The sequence below is a fragment of the Sorex fumeus genome, unplaced genomic scaffold (assembly GCF_029834395.1).
Source record: "Sorex fumeus unplaced genomic scaffold, SorFum_2.1 ptg000041l, whole genome shotgun sequence".
Taxonomy (NCBI): Eukaryota; Metazoa; Chordata; class Mammalia; order Eulipotyphla; family Soricidae; genus Sorex; species Sorex fumeus.
The window spans coordinates 1,187,466-1,208,082 of NW_026606098.1; the positions used below are offsets into that span (position 1 = coordinate 1,187,466).

Below are 20,617 nucleotides of genomic sequence, written 5' to 3' on the forward strand. Positions count from 1 at the left end.
CAGGTATAATTCCTGAGTGCATGAGCCAGGAGTAACCCCTGTGCATCACCAGGTGTGACCCAATAAAAAGCAAAAAAAATAAATAAACAAAATAAAAAAATAAAGTACTCAGCTCTTGCAGGGGCAATTACCGGTGGGGAATTTGGCTTGAAATGTAATGTGGGGGGAAAGAGGGAGTGGGAGTGGTAGCCAAGCCAGGTTCGAACCCCGGCTTCACATATGGTCCCCTGAGCTCCACCAGCATGATGCCTAAGCCAAGAACCAATATAAGCCCCAAGCACTGACAAGTGTGGACCCCTCCAAAAGAAACTACCAAATAGAAATTGTATACTGGGGAGGGGGGCGCTTAGAGATCTCTCGGAGCTACTCCTGGCTCTGTGCTCAGAAAGCCCTCCTGGAAGGGCTCGGGTGACCATGGTCAAAGTCACAGAGAAAACCAGGGTTGGCCACATGCAGTTCATGTGCCTTAAGCCCTGTCCGATCTCTCTGGCCTCTTGTAATTATACACTGAGATAGGACAGGATTATTACTCCCATGCTATCATAAAACAGCATACAAGTTAGAGCCTATCTTATTTTTGGGGGGGACCCCCAAATGGTGCTCTGGAATCATGGGGGTCAGAATTGCCCTCTTGGCAATTCTTGGCCAACGGGGCTGGTAACTCAATTCACTGCAAGGAACTGCAGACATGATGCCTGGGATCACCAGGTAGGTGCTTGGGGACCCCCAGGGTCGCACCAGGCGGTGCTCGGGGGACCATGTGCTGCAGAAAGCAAAGAGGGTTTCATGGAGGCATGTGCTCTAACCACTGGACCAACTCTAAGGCCCTCTACCCAAACTTGAAAGGGGGCATGAAGGATTAAAAAAAAAAAAACTTTCTTTCCTGCTCTCCTGAGGCTGTCCTAGGGGGGAGAGGACCCCAGATTGAGAAACTCAGATCTGAATCTGGTGCCTGCAGCCAGCAGGCACTGAATGTGTGAGCCTTGCACTCACACAGCTTCCCTCAGTGTGATTTCCCTGCCTGCAAGGAGCAGCTCAGAGCCCCGTGGAGGATGCTGGGAGAGTTCATGGTGCAGGTGCACAGGTGGATGGGAGGAGGAGTGGATGAACTGATGGACAGATGAACGAAAGGATAGACAGATGAATGGGATAGGTAGGTGGGAGACAGAAGGATGCACGGATGGTGGACAGATGGAAGAATGGTAGACGCACAGGATGGATGGATAAAATGACCAACAAAAACATACAAAAAAGCTACACTAGGTTCAGCTTTTTATTTTCAAAAAAACAGGGGAAGGGCTGGAGTGATAGCACAGCGGGCAGGGCATTTGCTTTGCACGCGGCCAACCCAGGTTCGATTCCCAGCAACCCATGTGGTCCCCTGAGCACCGCCTGGGGTAATTCCTGAGTGCAGAGCCAGGAGGAAGAAGCCCTCAGTATCGCCAGGCGTGACCCAAAAAAAAACAGAAAAAAAAAAGGGAAAGTCACTTGACTCGTGTGTGTGTCCCAGGATGCCCACGTGTGTCTATATTAGCTGAGTCTCGTGAAACTCAGAACTCTCTTGCACCCCACAACCCTGGACAGAGCACGCACAGGCACAGCTACTCACGGTCTCCGGAGACGCCGCCGCTGGCCGCTGCCGGCTGCCCCCTTGCACCCGGACGCTCTCGGTCACGAAGGCGATGTGCTCAGCCTCCAGCACGAGGGGAGAGACCAGACACAGGGCCCATTTGTTTAGGTCATCGATGGACTGCACCAGGAAGAAAGCGGGAAAACATGTCACGGCACAGAGCAGCGTCCCCTCGCCAAGCCCGGGGGACTGGGAGACCCTGGGGTTCTCTCTAGGTGACCCGGAAGAAAATTGACAAACCAGAGCCAGAAAGAGAGTAACACGGGGAGGGTTCTGGCTTGCACACACGTGAACCCCAGTTCCACCTGCAGCACCACGTAGGGTCCCCCAATCCCCTCCAAGAGTGATCCCTGAGAACAGAGCCAGGAGTAAATCTGAGGACCACCAGATCTGGAGAAGATGGGGGGGGAGGAAAAGGAGAGAAGGAGGAAAGGAAAAAAGAAGAAGAGGAAAAGAAGAGGAAGAAGAAAAGGAAAAGGAAGAGGAAAAGGGGGCTGGAGTGATAGTATAGTGGCTAGGGCATTTGCTTTGCACGCAGCCCACCCAGGTTCGATTTCCAGCATCCCATAAGGTCCTCGAGTACCACCTGAAGTGATTCCTGAGTGCAGAGCCAGGAGGAACCTCTGAGCATCATAAGATGTGGCCCAAAATAAATAAATAAATATATGAAACAAAACAAAAACCCAATTATTACATACTAGCACTAGTTAAGTAAGTACTTAAACATCTATTAAGTACTTAAAAATCTATTAAGTACTTAAAAATCTATTAAGAGGGGCTGAAGCTATAGTACAGCAGTAGGACATTTGCCTTGCATGCAGCCGACCCAGGTTCGATCCCCGGCATCCAATATAGCCCCCCAAGTCCTGCCAGGAGTAATTCCTGAGTGCAGAGCCAGGACTAAGCCCTGAGCATCGCCAGGTATGAACCAAAAAGGAAAAAGAAGAAGAAGGAGGAGGAGGAGGAGGAGGAGGAGGAAGAGGAAGAAGAGGACGAAGAAGGAAGAAGAAGAAAAGGAGAAAGAAGAGGAGGAAGAAGAAGAGATAAAATTAAAATGCAGAGAGACTGTTTAGCAGGTGGGGTGCTTGCCTTGCATGCCTCAGATGCAAATTCCATCCCCAGCACTCCCAAGCCTCAGGACTGACCCCTGAGCACAGAGCCAGGAATAAACTCTGAATACTGCCAGATGTGACCACCCCTCAAAAAAAAATTGAATAAAATCATAGTAACAAACTAGTACTCTTTGAGTCACCTAATGACAATTCTTAACTTCCTAGCTGAAGCAGAAACATGAATATTTTGAACTTGAGATCCTTCTCTCGGAGGCAGAAGTCCTCCCAGGTGTGTGTGTGGGGGGGGAAGGGGGGGACAGGGGCCAGTAATTCATCCAAGGAAACAGACAGTGGACAGTGCTCAGCTGCCCTGGGTGGCCACCAGGCCAGGGCGGGGAGTAGGAGACTGAGGAACAGGGCAGGGAATCAAAAGGGCGAAGGGCTTCTCACAGCCTGCAGGGGGAGATTTGTGTCTCCTTCTGGCTCACACAATAAACTCATGTCCCCTCTACCCTGGTTTACCTCATGGGGCCCCCGGGGTGCTGAGGAGGAAGACAGGTCTGCATGCATCCCGTACTTCTCACATAGACAGGGCGAGGGCTCCGGCCCTCCAGCCACCCCCATCTGCTCTGTTTGGTTTTTTGTTTGGTTTTGTTTCAGGTTTTTTTTTTTTTATTTTGGGGGGAGTTTATTTCCTTCCTCAGTGTTTAGTCCACATTCGGTGGTGCTCAGGGCTCACTCCCAGCTCTGTGCTCAGGGTTCACTCCCGGCTCTGTGCTGAGGGCTCACTCCCGGATCTGTGCTCAGGGCTCACTCCCAGCTCTGTGCTCACTCCTGGCAGGGCCTGGGGAACCCTGTGAGGTGCCGGGAACAGAACTTAGGTGAGCCACATGCAAACCAAACATCTAATCACTGTGCTCTATCTCCAGCCCGAACATGCTTGGTTCTGATGATGACCTGAGCGTGGGATGGCCCCTTACTGACACCCGCCAAACCCTGGCAGGGCTCAGGCACAGCCAATCAGAAGTGTGAGTGTGAGTGGGGACTCCTTCCTCCACCGGCACATCAGGTATCACCTGATGACATAAACAGACACATTCGCCTTGACATGTTAGATTTCAAACATATGAAATTGGGAGATGGCAAAAGTAGTCAAGTTCTGGAAAGTTCTACTTTGGTTCATGTAGAATGACTCTAAGATCTACCCCCCAACTAAATCACCTTGATATTTTAAATCTTGAAAGAACAGCAGCTTGAGCTGGGGAGACAGCACAGGGCTTAAGATATGGCTTAAGAGATTTGCTTTGCGTGTGGCTGAACTAGCGTGATTCCCAGCACTGCCAGGGGTAACCCCAAGTGTGGCCCAGAAACCCAAAAACAGAGAGATACGAGGCTGGAAGAGAAACGGTGAGTGGAAAGGTGGACACAGAATGAGCAACCTAAGGTTAATCTAATTGGCCCTTTTAATCTCATGCCCAAAATGGCATGTGATCAAGAACAGATAATGGGATGAAAGGAAATGGTAACTGCCTTTTAGCAGCGGAGAAAAGGAAGTCCCCAGCCAGAAGGAAAGGAAGCAACAGCAAACACAAGAAGTAAGCTCCTGGAAGCAGTGATACAGCTGGCAGCTGCCCCAGCCCTGAGAGGATGGAGGCCAGGCAAAGAGGAAGAGAAGAAGGAGGAAGAGGAGGAGGAGGAGGAGGAGGAGGAGGGGGGGGGGGAGGAGGAGGAGGAGGAAGAAGAGGGAAAAAAGGAAGGAGGCAGAAGAGGAGGAGGAGGAAGAGGAGGAGGAGGAAGAAGAGGAGGAGGGAGAGGAGGAGGAAATGGAGGAGGAAGAGGAAGAGGAAAAGAAGGAAGAAGAGGCAGAAGAGGAGGAGGAGAAGAAGAAGAGGAGGAAGAAGTGGTGGAGGAGGAGGAAATGGGAGAGGAAGAAGAAAAGGAAAAGAAGGAGGAGGGAGGAGGAGGCAGAAGAGGAGGAGAAGATGAAGAGGAGGAGGAAGAAGGAGGAGGAAGAGAAGGCTAGCTCTCACTAATGCTCTCGCCCTTGCTCTCTCTCTCTCCTCCCTCTGACCCCTCCCTCCCTCCCCCCACCTCTCTCTGCCCTCCTCACCTATGCCAAGATATACCACAGAAATAGGTTAGACTTTTATGCCCAGACAATGACAAAGTATACTGGGCACAGGGATGTCACCCACAGCATGTGGCCAGAGACCAAGGAAAGCTGAGACCCAAGGAACAGCTGGGTCATGTCCTAGGGAGGCCCAGGGACAGGTCACGGGGCAGCAAAGTCCAGCAAGGAGACTGACGTGAGAGGGTCCCTCTCAGGAGACAGAATCAGATCAGGAACATGGATGCTGAAAATAAGAAATATGTAGGGACAAGACCAGATCATTGAACACTAGAGGTGACACAGACATGGTAATGCAGACCAGACAGAACGACGAGGGGGGTTGGAGTGATAGCACAGCGCGCAGGGCGTTTGTCTCGCACTCGGCCGACCCGCATTCGATTCCCAGCATCCCATATGGTCCCCTGAGCACTGCCAGGAGTAATTCCTGAGTGCAGAGCCAGGAGTAACCCCTGTGCACCACTGGGTGTGACCAAAAAGCAAAAAAAAAAAAAAAAAAAAAAACAAAAAGAACGACAAGGAACATCGTATACAGTGACCACAGTCCCATCTATCTGAACTGTATAATAAACTTTAACTTCTGGGCCGGAGGGATAGCACAGCAGGTAGGACACTTGCCTCGCATGCAGTCAGCCTGAGTTCAAGCCCTGGCACCCCATACGGTCCCCTGAGCCCACTAGGAGCAATCCCTGAGCTCTGAGCCAGGAGCAAGCCCTGAGCACTGCTGAATGTAGCACCAAAAAAAAAAAAAATTAATTTCTTAAGCATCTGAATTTTTATGCAAATCTTTTTTTTTGGGGGGGTGGCACACCTGGCGATGCACAGGGCTACTCCTGGCTCTGCACTCAGGAATTACTCCTGGCGGTGCTCAGGGGACCATATGGGATGCTGGGAATCGAACCTGGGTCAGCCGTGTGCAAGGCAAACGCCCTACCTGCTGTGCTATCTCTCCAGCCCCGCAAATCTTTCATAGGATTTTCAAGAACCCACTAGCTTAGGAAAAATCTACTTTCGTACTAACATAAGTACAGCACTAACAAAAGGTACTTGCTTGGCACACAACCAGACCAGGTTCAGATTCGAATCCCCAGCACCATATATGTTCCCTGAACACCACCAAGGGTCTCTCCTGAGCACAGAGCCAGGAAGAGCCCCTGAGGATCACCAAGAATGGCCCCCCAAAAGCAAAATAAATAAGTGATAAGCTGAAATTGAATAAACAGAAACAAGTAACCACAGCTAGCTCAAAGAATTGGAGCGAATGTGTGACATGCACAAGGCCCCGAGTTCGACCCAGGCACAGAGTAACCTCAGCCCCTTCCTGTCCAGGAACCTGGGAAGAGCTCCTTGAGGCAATGGTGGCTGAGCACTGCTCAGGAAAAGAGAAAGGCAGAAGCTAACCACACCAGCGTGCTCCGGGAAACAGAGATCAGTACAGTCAGAACCTATCCAGAACAAACTGTCTTTCAAAAAATTCAAAGACACATCCTTCCCGCCCCACCGAGACCACTAGTTGCCCCCATGAGTGACTCTCCGACAAGGCCTTGGCCCCAGAGGCACACAGACTTAATTCAGAACCCAGCAGCTTTTGGCAGAAATGTGAATGGACTATGCATTAAGCTTCAGTAGCGTGCCCCCCGTCCCCAGGGAGGAAAGGGTGTCTGTTTCTTCTGCCTCCCCCCCACTCCGCCCACCAGGCACAGTGGCCACTGCCTCAGAGCTTATTGGACAGCCAGGTATGAGCCAGCAGTGATGGGATGGAGGGCGGAACCGGCACGGCCTTCCCACCCCGCCAAGAACACAATTTGCCCCCCACGAGCGGCTCTCCCACACGGCCATGGACCCAGAAGCACACGGACCAATCTCGGAATTGGGAATATGTGGATTTGGGCAGAAATCCCTCCAGACTTAATTAGTAAAATATCAGAAATCCAAAATCGAGAGGCCACAATAGCGGTGGCATGACATCATATGGGCTTCATAACCAGCAACAGAAAACAAATTATTTCACGATGCCTTTTCAGCAGGGGTAAAATTATTTTGGGGTAAAATTTTTGGGGTAAAATTTCAAATTATAATGGAGCATCTTTTGTTGAAATAATGAATGTAATCAAAGTAGAGAGTTAAGTAGAAATCATGTGCCTCACAGGCATGGGGAGGGGTGGCAAGGGGGGTATATTGGGGTTCTTGGTGGTGGAAAATATGCACTGGTGAAGGGATGGGTGTTTGATCATTGTATGACCAAGACTTAAACCTGAAAGCTTTGTAACTGTTCTCACGGTGATTCAATTACATAAATTAAAAAAAATTCAAAGAGAGGGACCAGAGTTATAGCACAGCGGGGAGGGTGTTTGCCTTGCATGCAGCTGACCCCAGTTCAATCCCCCGCATCTCCTATGGTCCCTTTAGCACCTCCAAGAGTGATTCCTGGATGCAGAGTCAGGAATAACCCCTGAGCATCACTGGGTGTGACCTCCAAAGAAATACTCAGAGAGAGGGGAATACTCAAAGAGAGGGATCATAGCAACAGTCCAGCGGGTAGGGTGTTTGCTCACACACAGCCAACCCAGGTTTGATCCTGGCATCCCATACGATCCCCCTGAGCACTGCCAACAGCAATCCCTGAGTGCAGAGCCAGGAGTAACCCCTGAGCATCACCAGGTGTGCACCCCCCAAAAAATAAAAATTGAAGAGGACTTGAGATAGAGTATATAGAGGGTAAGGCTCCTGCCTTGCACGTGGCTGCATCCAGTTCAACACCCAGTACCAAAAAGCCTCCCAAGCACTGCAGGGAGCACCATTCCCTCCTCCAGCAGTCCCCAAGCACCAAAATATATAGCCCCAAAATTAGAAAGCATACTAGGGTCGAAGAAATAGGACAAGGATAGGGCGCTTGCCTTGCAGGAAGCCAATCTGGATTCCATCCCCAGCACCTACTGGGTCTCCCGAGCCTACCCGGAATGAACCGTGAGCACAGAGCCAGGAGTGGCAAAAAATATTAGACATATGCTAAAGAGACATCTATACCTCAATATTTTTTAATATTTAAAACTTCAACTCTGATCCATGAGGGTTACTGGTTCTCTTTTTTTTTTTTTTTGGACAGCCAGGTATGAGCCAGCAGTGACGGGGCAACTGCGGCCTCATGGGATGGGGGGCCTAGTACCAACAGGCCACAGCTGGTGGTACTAGGAAACCCAGGTTGGCCCAGAGATGCTGACCCTGACCTCCTGGGACCATCCGAAGATGTTCGTAGGCTGTGGAGCCAGGACTGAAGTCAGGGTTACCAAGGGGATGAAGCCAGTTTGGAAGCTACAACATTAGAAAAGTCCTTCTGAAATTTTTATTCTTTCTGTTGTCTCTGCCAATCAGAGTTCTTCCCGAAAATCAAGTCCTGAACCAGAGAAGCCACTGTAAGTGATGAAAGCAACCAGCCTCTTGGCTCTATGTGCAGTCCCCTGGGAAACAATTAGATTCAGCCTTAGCCTTTACAACACCCGAACCATCAGAAAAGGGACTCTGGTTTGCTAGCTGCACAGAATAATCTCATATCTGAGCCCAGGCTCAGCAAAATAATCCATCCCCAGAGACGATTCTCATTCCCACAGAGGTATTGAGATTTTACACTCGCAGAAACAATATTTCTGCCTTTTAAAGCAATAAACTGTGTCAAATTTCCAGATGGAAGAGTGAATACAAGAAAACGGGCAAAGGTACTCTGAGGAAGACAAAGACTGGGCTGTGCTCAGGCTGGGGGCAGCCCTCGCTCGGCTTTGAGAACCCTTGAGCACAGAGCCAGGAAGGGCCCTGAGAACCACCCAGAGGTGGGGTGGGGTGGGAGGGTTGCAGATCCAATGCAGCTTCAGTCACACTGTGGTTAGAAGCCGCTAAAGTCATAGCCACCCGGCTCTCGAACCGAAAACAACCAAAGGCTGTGTGCCAGAGGAAGTAATGAAAAAAAACACAGAAAAAGATGCAAAGCCAAAACGTGAGCCAATAGGGCGTCATTGATGGGAAACCACAGGCATGAGGGCCAGAGCCTGGAAAATAAAGGCTAGCAAGTGGAGGCTTCGCTGTTCCTTTACTGCACCCCAAAGGGATGATCACAGGAGCCCATGTCCCCGAGAGGGGCTCTAATTAGGCACTGCCCTCGGGGATCAGTGACCAAACACAGGCCCGGGGCTGTAGTCATAGCACAGAGGGTAGGGTGTTTGCCTTGCACGCGGCCGACCGGGTTTTGATTCCCAGCATCCCATATGGTCCCCTGAGCACCGCCAGGAGTAACTCCTGAGTGCAGAGCCAGGAGTAACCCCTATGCATCACCAGGTGTGAACCAAAAAGAAAAAAAAAAGAAGAAAGAAACACAAGGCCAACCCTTCCTGCAGGAAGCCAGGAGCAAAGCGTCCACACGAGATGCTCTGCACGGGGACCCTGCGCAAGAGTTCCACAACTGGGTTGGAAGGCGGACGGATCTTATCCGGGAACCTGCAGGGGCGGAGGGCAGGGGCGGAGCCGAGGGTTCCCGGCACGCTTCCGGCTCCTAGGCCCCGCCCCCAGGTCCAGGAGCCCCGCCCACCTCGCGTCTCGGCCAACCCCGCGCCCTCTGGCGCCGCCGGAGTCCCGCCCATCCCGCGTCTCGACCAACCCCGCGCCCCCTGGCGCCCCAGGAGCCCCGCCCAGCCCGAGCCGCCCCGCCCACCCCGCGCGCCCCCGGGCCCGCGCGCCCCCGCCGCGCCCCGGCGCGCGCTCCGCACCTGGCCGTCGCTGACGCAGAAGACGCGGCCGCCGCGGCTCAGACACACGCGGGCGTCCCGGGGCTGCGCGGCGGCGCGGCAGAAAGTGAAGGAGCAGCGCGAGGCGCGCAGCCGCTGCACCGTGGCGCACACGAGCGCGGCGGGCCGGCGACCCCAGCGCGCCCACAGGTACAGGTAGCACAGCGTGATGAGCATGGCACGGCCGGCGGGGCGGGCACGGCCCACGCCGCGCCTCCCGCCCGGCCCCGCGCCGCGCCCCGCCCCGGCCCTGCCCGCGCGCCCGGCCCGGCCGGAAGGGGCCGCGCCGCCGCGGGAGCGCGCCCGGCCCGGCCCGGGGAGGCCCGCGAGGGGGCGGGGGGGGCCCGGGGAGCCCGCGCGATGCGCACCGGGCGGCGCAGGTGCCTGTCGGGGCTGGGAAGGGCGCAGGTGATGGAGCGAGAGGAGGGATGTGGCGGGGTGTGGGGGGAGGAGTGGAGGCGGTGGGGAAGCTTGATGCAGGCAGGTAGAGGGAAAGCCCCCTCCCTCAAAGCAGTGGCAATGAATTTCCTGGGAAACAATAATCACTAGCCCCGAAGTGGCCAAAAGAGCACTTTGCAGAAAACAAGACTAACCTGGCCAGCAACAGACCCAGAGAAGGGGGACCCCCCCCTCCTCCTGGAGAAACTCCAGCAGGAACAAAAGGCCAGGAAAGGAAATTCAAAGACGACCAACGCCACTCCCAACCCCACCCCCCTTTGGCAACCTCCCTAGCAACGGACTTTCTCCTAGGTAGAAGCCCCAAGTGGGGGCGGGTTGGAGAAACCCTATAAAAGACACCTTGGGCAAAGGAAGGGGGCCCATAGACGAGCCCATGTGCTGCCTGCGCCCACGTGGCCCGTCTCCCCTCTTGAGATGTGGACTTTCCCGCTCGCATATCTAATGCTGGGATGCGAATAGGGAAGCGCGTCACTCTCTACTCTCGCTTTCTCTCCCTCCTTCCCCTTCAAAAACCTCCAAATAAAATCGGTTTTACTCCACTGCTCGGGTACTCCTGAAATTCTTTTCTGCGAGGGGAGAGAAAAACCCAGTAACCCTGGGTCCCGGGTGGCAGAGGCGGATGGGGAGAAAGTGATGGGCTCTCTCCTCCCCACGCGTCACATAAGCCACCTGTAGGACCCACCAATATCAGGCGGGACCAAGATCTGGGAGAGGGTGCAGAGAAAGGGTGGGAAGTGTAATCCACAGCTTGGGGGTCTGCAGGATGTGCTGGAGGCACAGGAGGGAAACTAAGGAAAGGGGTGTCCTCACGTGTTCCGGAGTCCAGGCCCTCACAGCCCTGACTAGTCCAGCTGGGTTCAGGTGAGGGAGGAGGTTGGAGAAAAGGTCCAATGGGGAGGGGCCTTGCACAGGGCCAACCTGGGTTCGATCCCTGCAACCATATGGTCCGGTTCCCCCCCCCCCCCCCAGCCTGCCAGGGGTGGTGTGACCCTGAGGTGCAGAGCCAGGAGGAACCCCAAGCATCACCACGTGTGCCTCTGCCAGCAAAAATAAATAAATAAATAAATAGAAGGTGAGCCTGTTTCCTTTGGATCACTGGAGGCCTTGGTGCAAAGCAGATTTGAAGATAAACCCTTTGAACTTAACCCTGATTTTGCATTTATGCATTCCTGACTAGTTTCTGGCTCTGTCGTGGGCGCCTCCAGGGCCACATGCAGCAGGCCTGTAGAGGCATCGCAGCGCCTCACACACGGGAACCCGTGCCTCATTTTCAAAAGCAGTAACAGGGGCTGGAGCGATAGCACAGCGGGGAGGGCGTTTGCCTTGCATGCTGTGACCTGGGTTCAATCCCCAGCATCCCAAATGGTCTCCTGAGCACTGTCAGGAGTGATTCCTGAGTGAAGAGCCTGGAGTAACCCTTGTGCATCGCCGGGTGTGACCCCCCCCCAAAAAAAAAAGCAATAATAGAAGGAGCATGCTGCCTGAAGCCATCTTTCACTGCAGGACTGCCCAGCCTAACCCTGGCTAGAAGTGGAGGCTGCGTGTCCACCCAGGCCCATCACTCCTAATCTCCCTTAATTCAAGCAGATGTTTTTGAAGAACCCTGGCCACGTGCAGACCTGCTTGCTAAGGGCAATTGGCCCGTGCTTTGCTTGCAGGAAACCGGAATTGGTTGTCAAGCAGTTTATGTTCCCCGAGCACTGCCAGGAGCGGCTCCCGAGCACCCCCAGGTATGACCCAAAAACAGTTTGAAAAGAAGGAAAACAAGAGGGTAGAGAGATAGTATAGCAAGTAGGGCACTTGCTTTGTATGCAACCAACCTGGTTCGATCCCCAGTAATCTACATGTCCCTGAGTACTGTCTGGAGAAAACCCCAACAATGCTGGATGTGTCCCCCCACCATGATCACCACAAAAAGGAAAACAGTGTAATAATATTCTATATAAAATTCAGAACCTCCCATTTACTCCATGGCTTGGAGGGCAGCCGCACACGCTAGGGGAAAAGGCAGCTCAGATAGAGAAGGGAGCACCAAATAAAGGGTGTTGGGAGGATCCTCCCAGGATGGGAGATGCATGCTGAAAGTAGACTATAGACTGAACATGATTGCCACTCAATACCTCTATTGTAAACCACAACACCCTAAAGGAAAGAGAGAGCAAAAGGGAATGCCCTGCCACAGAGGTAGGGTGGAGTGAGAGGGATACTGGGATTAGTGGTGGTGGAGAATGGGCACTGGTGGAGGGATGGGTACTCAATCATTGTATAGCTGAAACCCAAGCACAAAAATTTGTAAGTCTACAACTGTACTTTATGGTGTTTCACTAATAAAAATAATAACAATAAATAAAATTCAGAACCTCCCAACTTCTGACAGCAAATTCTCTCCACAGCACCTGGCAACCCTTGATTTTATGAGAAAAAAAGTCCAAAGGAGTAACTGCTCTAAACAAGCATCTCTGTGGAAGCCAGCAAGCACCCAGGAAACCCACAGGAATTGGCTTCCCATGTGTTACATAACCAAAAAGTGTGTCACCGAGCAAATTGAGTTAGGGGCCGGCAAAGAGATTGCATGGGGGCTAAAGGTGTCTCCCTTGCTTTCCCCCGGGTTCAGCCCCCAGTACCATGTGCAGTCCCCCGAACAACCACCAGGTGTGGACCCAACTCTCCCCTGGCCGAAAATAGTGGGTCCCTCTAGTTTAACACAGGGCAGTGTGCCAGGAGTCAGCATGGAAAGGTGGGTACTGGAGTGGTAGTACAATGGGGAGTTTGTTTGTTTTGCACCAGGCTGACCCACGTTTGATCCCTAGCACCCTATATGACCCCCTAAGCCCCACCCAGATGATCCCTGAGCACAGACCTATGAGTAGCTATGAATAAGCCCTGAGCACTGTCAGGTATGGGCCCCCAAATGATGAAAGGTTAATAATGGAAAAAAATTGGGGGCTGGAGTGATAGCGCAGCAGGTAGGACATTCACTTTGCATGCAGCAGACCCAGGTTCGATTCCCAGCATCCCATATGGTCCACCAAGCACTGCCAGGAGTAATTTCTGAGTGCATGAGCCAGGAGTAACCCCTGTGCATCACCAGGTGTGACCCAAAAATTTTTTTAAAAAATTGTTTTTCAACTGAATAAACAAAAATAAACATCTCAGCTCAGAGGGGCCCAGAGTTATGTGGCCCAACACCCAGAAAAATCAGTTCTCTCCTAGAAATCTACCCATAACTCCCACCCGCCCAGTTTTTCGAGCACCCCACCCTGGGCAGCTGAGTCACCCACTTTGGGAGCCTCCTGAGAGAGGCAAGGGCGAGGAGGACGCAGCCCCGACTTGGTTACAAGGACACTCTTCCTGAAGGCCACAGGCATCCCCAGCAGTCCAGGTTCCTTCATAGCCTCCAAGATAGCCATGCAAAGGCCTGCAGACCACACCCATGTGAGATGCAAACCCTGAGCGCTCTGCAAACAGGGAAACGGAGGCACCAGCCGGATACAGAAATCCAAGGCCACACTTGGTAGGGTGGGCCCCTCAGAAGGCTCTGGAGGCGGTTGTCTGCTTTGGGTCATTTTGAAACAAAAATTGTGCTGCTGTCTTTAAGCAGACCCAGATGTGGTCGGGATGCTTCGAAAGGCATGTGTGATGTAGGCAAGGCCGATAGACAGGGAAGGGCCCTATGGAAGAAAGCCACCAGAATCTACAACGAAATTCCTGAGAAGCAAAAGTCCTAAGGTCGAACAGACCGAGATAAGACCTTCAGCAGCCGACCACCGTGAGGAGATCGAACCCCCTCCTCAGGAAGGAAATTCCTCGAATACCCTCGGGCCTCCCCCTTTATCCGGTTAACTTTAAAAAATTGTTTTTCAACTGAATAAACAAAAATAAACATCTCGGCTCAGAGGGGCCCAGAGTTATGTGGCCCAACACCCAGAAAAATCAATTCTCTCCTAGAAATCTACCCATAACCCCCACAGAAGACTTTAGAATATTCCAGACCAAGACATCCCAAGAAGATGCCTATAAAAGCCACCTTGAACAAAGGGCGCGCAGATGCTGCCCGAGCCCATGTGCTGCTTGTGCCCATGTGGCCGAGCACGTGTGGCACCCAAGCACAAGTGTCACCCGCATCTCCCCTCTTGAGAAGTGCACTTTCCTGCTTTCCTGTCTAATGCTGGGGTGTGTATAGGGGCTCTCTCCGCCCTTCGGGAAGCCCGGGTTGCCTCTTGAGCACTTTATTCTCTAATCTCTCCCACTCTCTCTTCCTCCTCCCCTTCAAAAACCTCCAAATAAAATTTGTTTCACTTCACTGCTCATCTATTCCTGAAATTCTTTTCTGCGAGGTGAGACAAGAACCCAGTAACTCTGGGTCCAGGGTGGCAGAGGCGGATTGGGAGAAAGTGACCGTCTTTTTCCTCCTGCTTCACATAAACCATCCGTGGGGTCCACCAACATCAAGTGGACATAGGTAATAAAGGGTGAGATGATGGGTTTTTTTTTTTTCGGTTTTGGCTTGGGGGCTGGGGTGGGGGGGCCACATCTGGCAGTGCTCAGGGCTTACTCCTCACCCTGACTCAGGGATCACGCTTAGCAGGCTCAGGGGACCGTAGGAGGTGCGGGGGATCGAACCCGGATCAACCGCATGCTAGGCAAGCACCCTACCTGCTGTAGCATCACTCCAGCACTTAGAAGACAGGATCATGAAAGGACCCTCAATAGTGCCAGGTGCTCCCTGTGACCGAGCCCAGATTGAGTTTTCTGTACACAGAGAGTTCCAGGCAAGACCGTCTGGGGGACTTGTGTATAACTGCCCAAGGGCGCTCCAGGTCTCCTCTCTTACGCCTGAACCCGATTTTTTTCTTTCTCTCCCCTCATGTCTGAGTCCATGTCTTTCAGTAACAAATAACTTGCTTGGGCTGGAGCGATAGCACAGCGGTAGGGCGTTTGCCTTGTGCGCAGCCAGCCCAGCGGAGCCATGTTCAATTCCTCCGCCCCTCTCAAAGAGCCTGGCAAGCTACCGAGAGTATCTCGTCCTCATGGCAAAGCCTGGCAAGCTACCTGTGACGTATTCAATATGCCAAACACAGTAACAATATGCCAAACACAGTAACACCCCTGGGTGGCCGAGGTGGGCAGAGCAGAGAGGTGGACACAGTTTTCTCAAGGCTCCCTGCCTCACTGGCCACCTTACCAAGCACCGTCGCGCCCCCTAGAGGAGAAAAGGCAGAAGGCCGCTCCCCGCCCATCACCCAACCCCCAGCCAGAAAGGGCGTCCCTTGGCAGGATAGCTTCGGGGAGTAGGGGAGTCGGGAGCTTCTAGATCTGTTTATGAGAGAGGAGCCCACAGGAGAGTCGTGCCAGGGCAGAAGCGGACAGCAGGCCCCTGCTTCTCTATCCTTCTGCCCTGATACCTCCTGGGTTGAACCCGAGAAGTCGCAGATAAGTCACAGAGCTGCCCTCCCCCTAGGGTGGGTGGAGCAAAGCGGGAAGGAGGGAGTGGGTTCAGATCTGGAAGAAACATAGGCCTGCGGCGAAACTTCCCAGAGGCCTTTCCAAATTCAGCATCTCACTCCGTTCCTCCTTAGGTTGCGGGCTAAGCTGGGATTGCCCCTCTCAGTAAAAAGATATATTAGAATAATGATAATGAACTCTTTTCTTTCCTTTTGTGAGACCACACCCATCAGGGCAGGTTCCTGGCTCTGTGCTCAGGCATCACGCCTGGCCATGCTCAGGCAACCCTCTGGGGTGCTGGGGATGGAATCCGGGTTGGCCACATGCAAGGCAAGTGCCCTCCCCCACTGTCCTCTGATTCTTAGCCGAAAGTGACTATGTTAAGGTGATAATGAAGGTGAAAGGGGGGTCCCTGGACAGGCCCTCATCCAGCAAGGCTGGTGACCGTGTAAGAGATGTGACTGGCAGAGTCCCTGAGGCTTCCCTGGCAGTTTGAGGCCTCATGTTGGGTCCCCAGCACTACTTACACGCACTAGGGCACTGCTGCAGTGCCCAGCACAATTAGGGATGTGGAGTGAATCCCACTGCCTGGCTCGGTTGCCCTACCACCGCAATTCAGGGCATTTAGAGGAGGAGGGAAGCGCCCCCATATAAGTGGAGCCAGGTGATCTGCCAGCACATCTGAGCCTCAAAAAGACCAAAGGGACAGGCAGAGAGGGTCATCACATGGTGACTGGGAAAGCAAGGAGCCAGAAGGCTCTGCATGCAGGAGTCCCAGGGTGAACCCCCACTAGGCAGGAAGTAACCTCAGCCCAGTGTCCAGTGGGCGTGGCCCCAAAACCAAACAAAGTAAGTGAAAGGGCCCTGGGGCTGAGAGAGTGTGAACACAGCTCGGTCCTTCTCTTGCAGCCTGGAGCTGCAGGAAGAGCTTGACTCCTGATATGTGCCCCCTTCTCGGTACCCGGCACCGCACTTTCTCCCAGGCCCGACACTCACTGCTGAAAAGGAAATTAAGTCTGGTGTAGACAGGTAGGTTAGGGAAGCCCCCTCCCCCCACACACACATCATGGCAATGAAATTTCTGGGAAGTAATAAAGCCACTAGTCCTAAGGCTTGTGGATGCAGAAAACGAGACCTGATAAGACCTTCTCCATGCTGAGGAGACTGGACCCCTCTCCCTCCAGAACGGGCTTGAAAGAAGATCCTTGGGAACCCTCAGTTCCTTCCTTTAGTCTGATTAACCCTCAGCTAGCTCAGACCAGAGAAGGCTGGACCCACCCTCCCAGAGAAGATCCAGCAGGAACAAAGGTCAAACAAAGGAGTTTCAAAGAAGACCACTCCCAACTTTACCCCCTTGGCAACAACCTTAGCCACAGACCCTTATCTACCTAGAAAGCCCCATGTGGGAGCAGATTGGAGAAACCCTATTAAAGCCACCTTGAGCAAAGGAAGAACGCATGTACAGCCTGAGCCTACATGCTGCTTGTGCCCATGTGGTACCTACATCTCCCCTCTTGAGACGTGGACTTTCCTATCTAATGCTGGGGTGTGTAGGGGCTCTTTCTGCCCTCAGAGAAGCCCTTGTTCTCTCTCTCTCTCTTTTTTTTCCTTTCTTTTTTGGTCAAGCCTGGTCGGTTTGGGACTGGGCCTCCTCCACCCAGTTCCCCCACTGTCCAGTAGCTAGACAGTTACACCCACCAAATGCCGTGTAACCCAATCAACGGCCAGGATACAGAGACTCTAAAACCAAGCTCCCTGAAGAGAATAAGGCAGAGTCTCCTGCCCCCCCCCCCCCCCCCCCGCCTGGCTGTCCTCACCAGGGTCCCTTGGAGGAGGGCAGGTTGCGGTTCCTTCTCCGCCCTGAGCAGAGCCCCGACAGCTTAAGACCTCCGGGACCCAGCCAAAGCCATGCTGAGATCACTCCACATGCTTGGATGAGGAACCAGCAGAGGAACCCAGGTGTGCGGGACCTGGGGCTGAGATCTCCAAGCCTGCTCCGTTCGGGACTGGGCTTCCTCCACCCAGCTCCCTCACCTTCCAGTAGCTAGACAGTTACACCCACCTACTGCCATGTAACCCCATCAATGTCCAGGATCCAGAGACTCTAAAACCAAGCTCCCAGAAGCACGCAGCCGCACAACCTCTTATTCTCTAGTTCTCACTCTCAGAAAATCTGGCAGGCTACTGAAAGTATCATATATGCCTGACTGGGAACACCTGTAAAGGTGATTAGAGGCGGCCCCAAAAGCTTTCAACCCTCTCGGAGAGCCTGGCAAGCTACCAAGAGTATCCCACCCACACAGCAGAGCCTGACAAGCTAACCGTGGTGTACGCGATATGTCAAAAACAGTAACAATGAATGGTCCTCATTCCCCTGATCCTGAAGGAGTCCCCAATATGTCATCGGGCTACACTAGCACGTGACAGGGACAAATGGAGATGTTACTGGGCCTGCTAGAGCGAATCGATGAACAACGGGGTGATAGTGATAGTGATTTTTGGGTCACACCCAGCAATGCAAAGGGGTTACTCCTGGCTAATGCACTCAGGAATTACTCCTAGCTGTGCTCGGGAAACCCTATGGGATGCTGGGAATCAAACCCAGGTTGGCCAAGTGTGTGCCCTACCAGCTGTGCGATATCACTCCAGCTCCCTTGTTCTCTCTTGAGTGTATTTTTCTCTCTCTTTCTCTCCCTCCTTCCCCTTCCTAAAACCCTCCAAATAAAAGCTGTTTTACTTCACTGCTTGTCTACTCCTAAAATTCCTTTCTGCACAGCAGAACAAGAACCCAGTAACCCTGGGTAAGGCCTCGAACTGACTTTCCTTTCCCACAAACCCTAATCCTTTCCTTTCCTCACTCCAACCTGGGTCCATGGCTCCAGAGAAACTGGGTGGCAAGGATCAACTCGTGTGCTGAGAAGACCAAGCCTGAAGGACATCTGAAAGGGCTGGCTGGGTGTGAATGGGAGGTGGGGGGAGGGGTTCTGGGAGGCAATCAGACTTTATCAGTCCTAGGCTTTCCAGATACCTCAGGGTAGCAGAGGTGGATCAGGAGAAAGTGACTGTCCTCTCCTCCCCGCCTCAGATAAGCCATCCATGGAGGCCACCTACTTCAAACCGTTTTGTGATTGTAAGTATTACAATAATGGCAAATATTGTAAACGTTTACTGCTAAAGTGTCATGGGCCTGGAAAGGGGACTTGGGGACAAGACTAGGCTGAGCTGCAGCCATAGTATAGCAGAGAAGGTGTTCACCACATAGGGTCCTCTGAACCCTGCCCTGAGCACTGCTGTGTGACCCAAACACACACACACGTTGGGGAACAGATGCATCACTGCATTACACACTCCCTAGCCTGGCACTTTGATTCCTGGCTTTTCTGGAGTTTTGTTTTGTTTTATTGGGTTGGTTTTTGTTTGTTGCTGTGGGGGGTCGTCTCACAAGTGTTTGGACACCAGGGGCCTCCAGCTGCCATCAAATGCAAGAGGATTTGGTACTGCTCAGGCCCTGGGGCTTACTTGGGCCCAAACAGTACCAAAGGGATTACCTGGGCCACCGTGAGGGATGTTCCGGGGACCCGTGAGCTGTCACGGATTGAACCTGATGGGGTTGCATACAAAAGCATGTGACTTAACCCGGTCACCGTCTCTCCAGCCCAGCGTCCAGGTGGTCACTGAACGACCAGTAGAGGCGCTTAAGGACGTGCCCAGGCTCAGGAAGCGATCGGGCCCGCAGGCACCCTCGTCCACGCCTCCCGACTTGGCCGGGCGAGGAGTGCCTTTGCAATGCGTTAGCACCCCGGGGGTGGGGGACCACTCCCCAAATTAAAACTGTGCACCTAAAACGCGCGTTGGCGCACAGCTCACTCCCAAATCCCCAAAGCTCTGCGGGGAGGGTGCTCAGCCTCAGAGAGCCGAGACGGGAAGAGGCGGCGGGAACCGCACAGGGCTGGGAAGCCCCCAGGCGCGGACCGCTCGCTCCTGCCCGCAGCGAAGCCCATCGCATCCCGGCTTCTGGGGTCGCGGGAAGCGGCCGCGCCCGCAGCGCCCTACCTGCGCGCTGGACGATCCCGGCTATAAATAACGGCCCCTGGGGGGGAAACAACAGGTCGCCGCAGGGAAACCAGCCCGAACGAGGACCTGGCCGCTCCGGAGCGCAACCACCTGCGCCCTGTGCCCTCGGCCCCCCGACGCGCGCACCCCTCACGCCCCCGGGCGCTGGCGACCTTGACCTGGCGAGGCGATTCGTAAGAGTCGGCTGGCACCTACCTGTTCTCGCCCGGGAGGCTGGGGGGATGGGGCGCGCCCATGCACTTGCGCGCGGACGGTGCACCCCGGGTCCCTAAGGGAGTGGGGGTGGAGGTGGGCGCGACTCCCCCTCCTCCCAGAGCCCAGTAAGGGGCCTCAGGGAGCCTCAGGGAGCCTCGGGGGGCACGCTCGGGATACCCCCCAGCGGGGCCCCGCTGCTGGGCACCAGCTCAGTTCCCGACCCAGCTCTCCTCTAAGACGCACCGGTAGGGGCGCGGGTTTCGGGCTGCCGGCTCCTTGCTCAGGACCCTCTTCCACTCGGCGGCCCGGGACCCTGCCCACCTGTCCCTGAGTTTTACATGAAGGGTGCAATGTCCCCTCCCAACCCCCTGGGATGGGAGCACCCTCCCCCCCAACGCCGCGCCGTGAGCACTCACCGCCCTTGCAATTGCGCGCCGGCGCCCGCGGTGCCCGCTGCCCCAGACTGGGCAAAGCCGGGGAGGGGCGGGGCGGGGCTGGGCGATCCCCGCGCCTAGGGAAGGTGCTAGATTTTGCGGAAGGAGAGAGAGAGAGGGGGCAAAGCCAGCAAACGGGGGTGCTCTGGCTTGCCGGGGAGCGGAGCTCAGTCCGTGGAACGATCCCAGGGACCCTTCGCCGCTGCCACGGCTCTCCACTCCGCCAAGCTGTCTCGGCCCCCTGCGCAGTCTGTTTGGGGGGCCAGGGACTCCAATACCCGGAGGGGCGAGCATCACGCCTGCCCTCTGCGGATGTGTTTAAGGGAGCGGGCTACAGAACTCGGGATTCCAACTCAAGATACCCCCGGAACCGCTGAGGTCTTTGACAAACCCAGAGCTGATATTGGGGCGATCGGCTCCACCCTCGG

The 20,617-nt window shown here is 54.0% G+C and overlaps 1 protein-coding gene across 2 annotated transcripts in view; it reads right to left on the reverse strand.

Annotated features, from left to right (window-relative positions):
• HLCS (holocarboxylase synthetase) overlaps positions 1-20,287 on the reverse strand; it is a 167,663-nt gene extending 147,376 nt beyond the window's left edge. Inside the window, exons 1-2 of one of the 2 annotated variants that reach the window (XM_056119533.1) lie at positions 20,172-20,287; positions 1,610-1,750 (exon numbers count right to left, since the gene is read on the reverse strand). Coding sequence is in view for 1 of the 2 variants with exons in the window: in XM_056119532.1 (XP_055975507.1) it covers positions 1,610-1,750; positions 9,565-9,759 (336 nt within the window). In the remaining variant the exon portion in view is untranslated. Of the gene's footprint in view, positions 1-1,609; positions 1,751-9,564; positions 9,830-20,171 lie in introns of those variants that run through there. The other variant, XM_056119532.1, reaches the window with a different exon arrangement.
• Between the last annotated feature and the right edge of the window lie 330 nt (positions 20,288-20,617).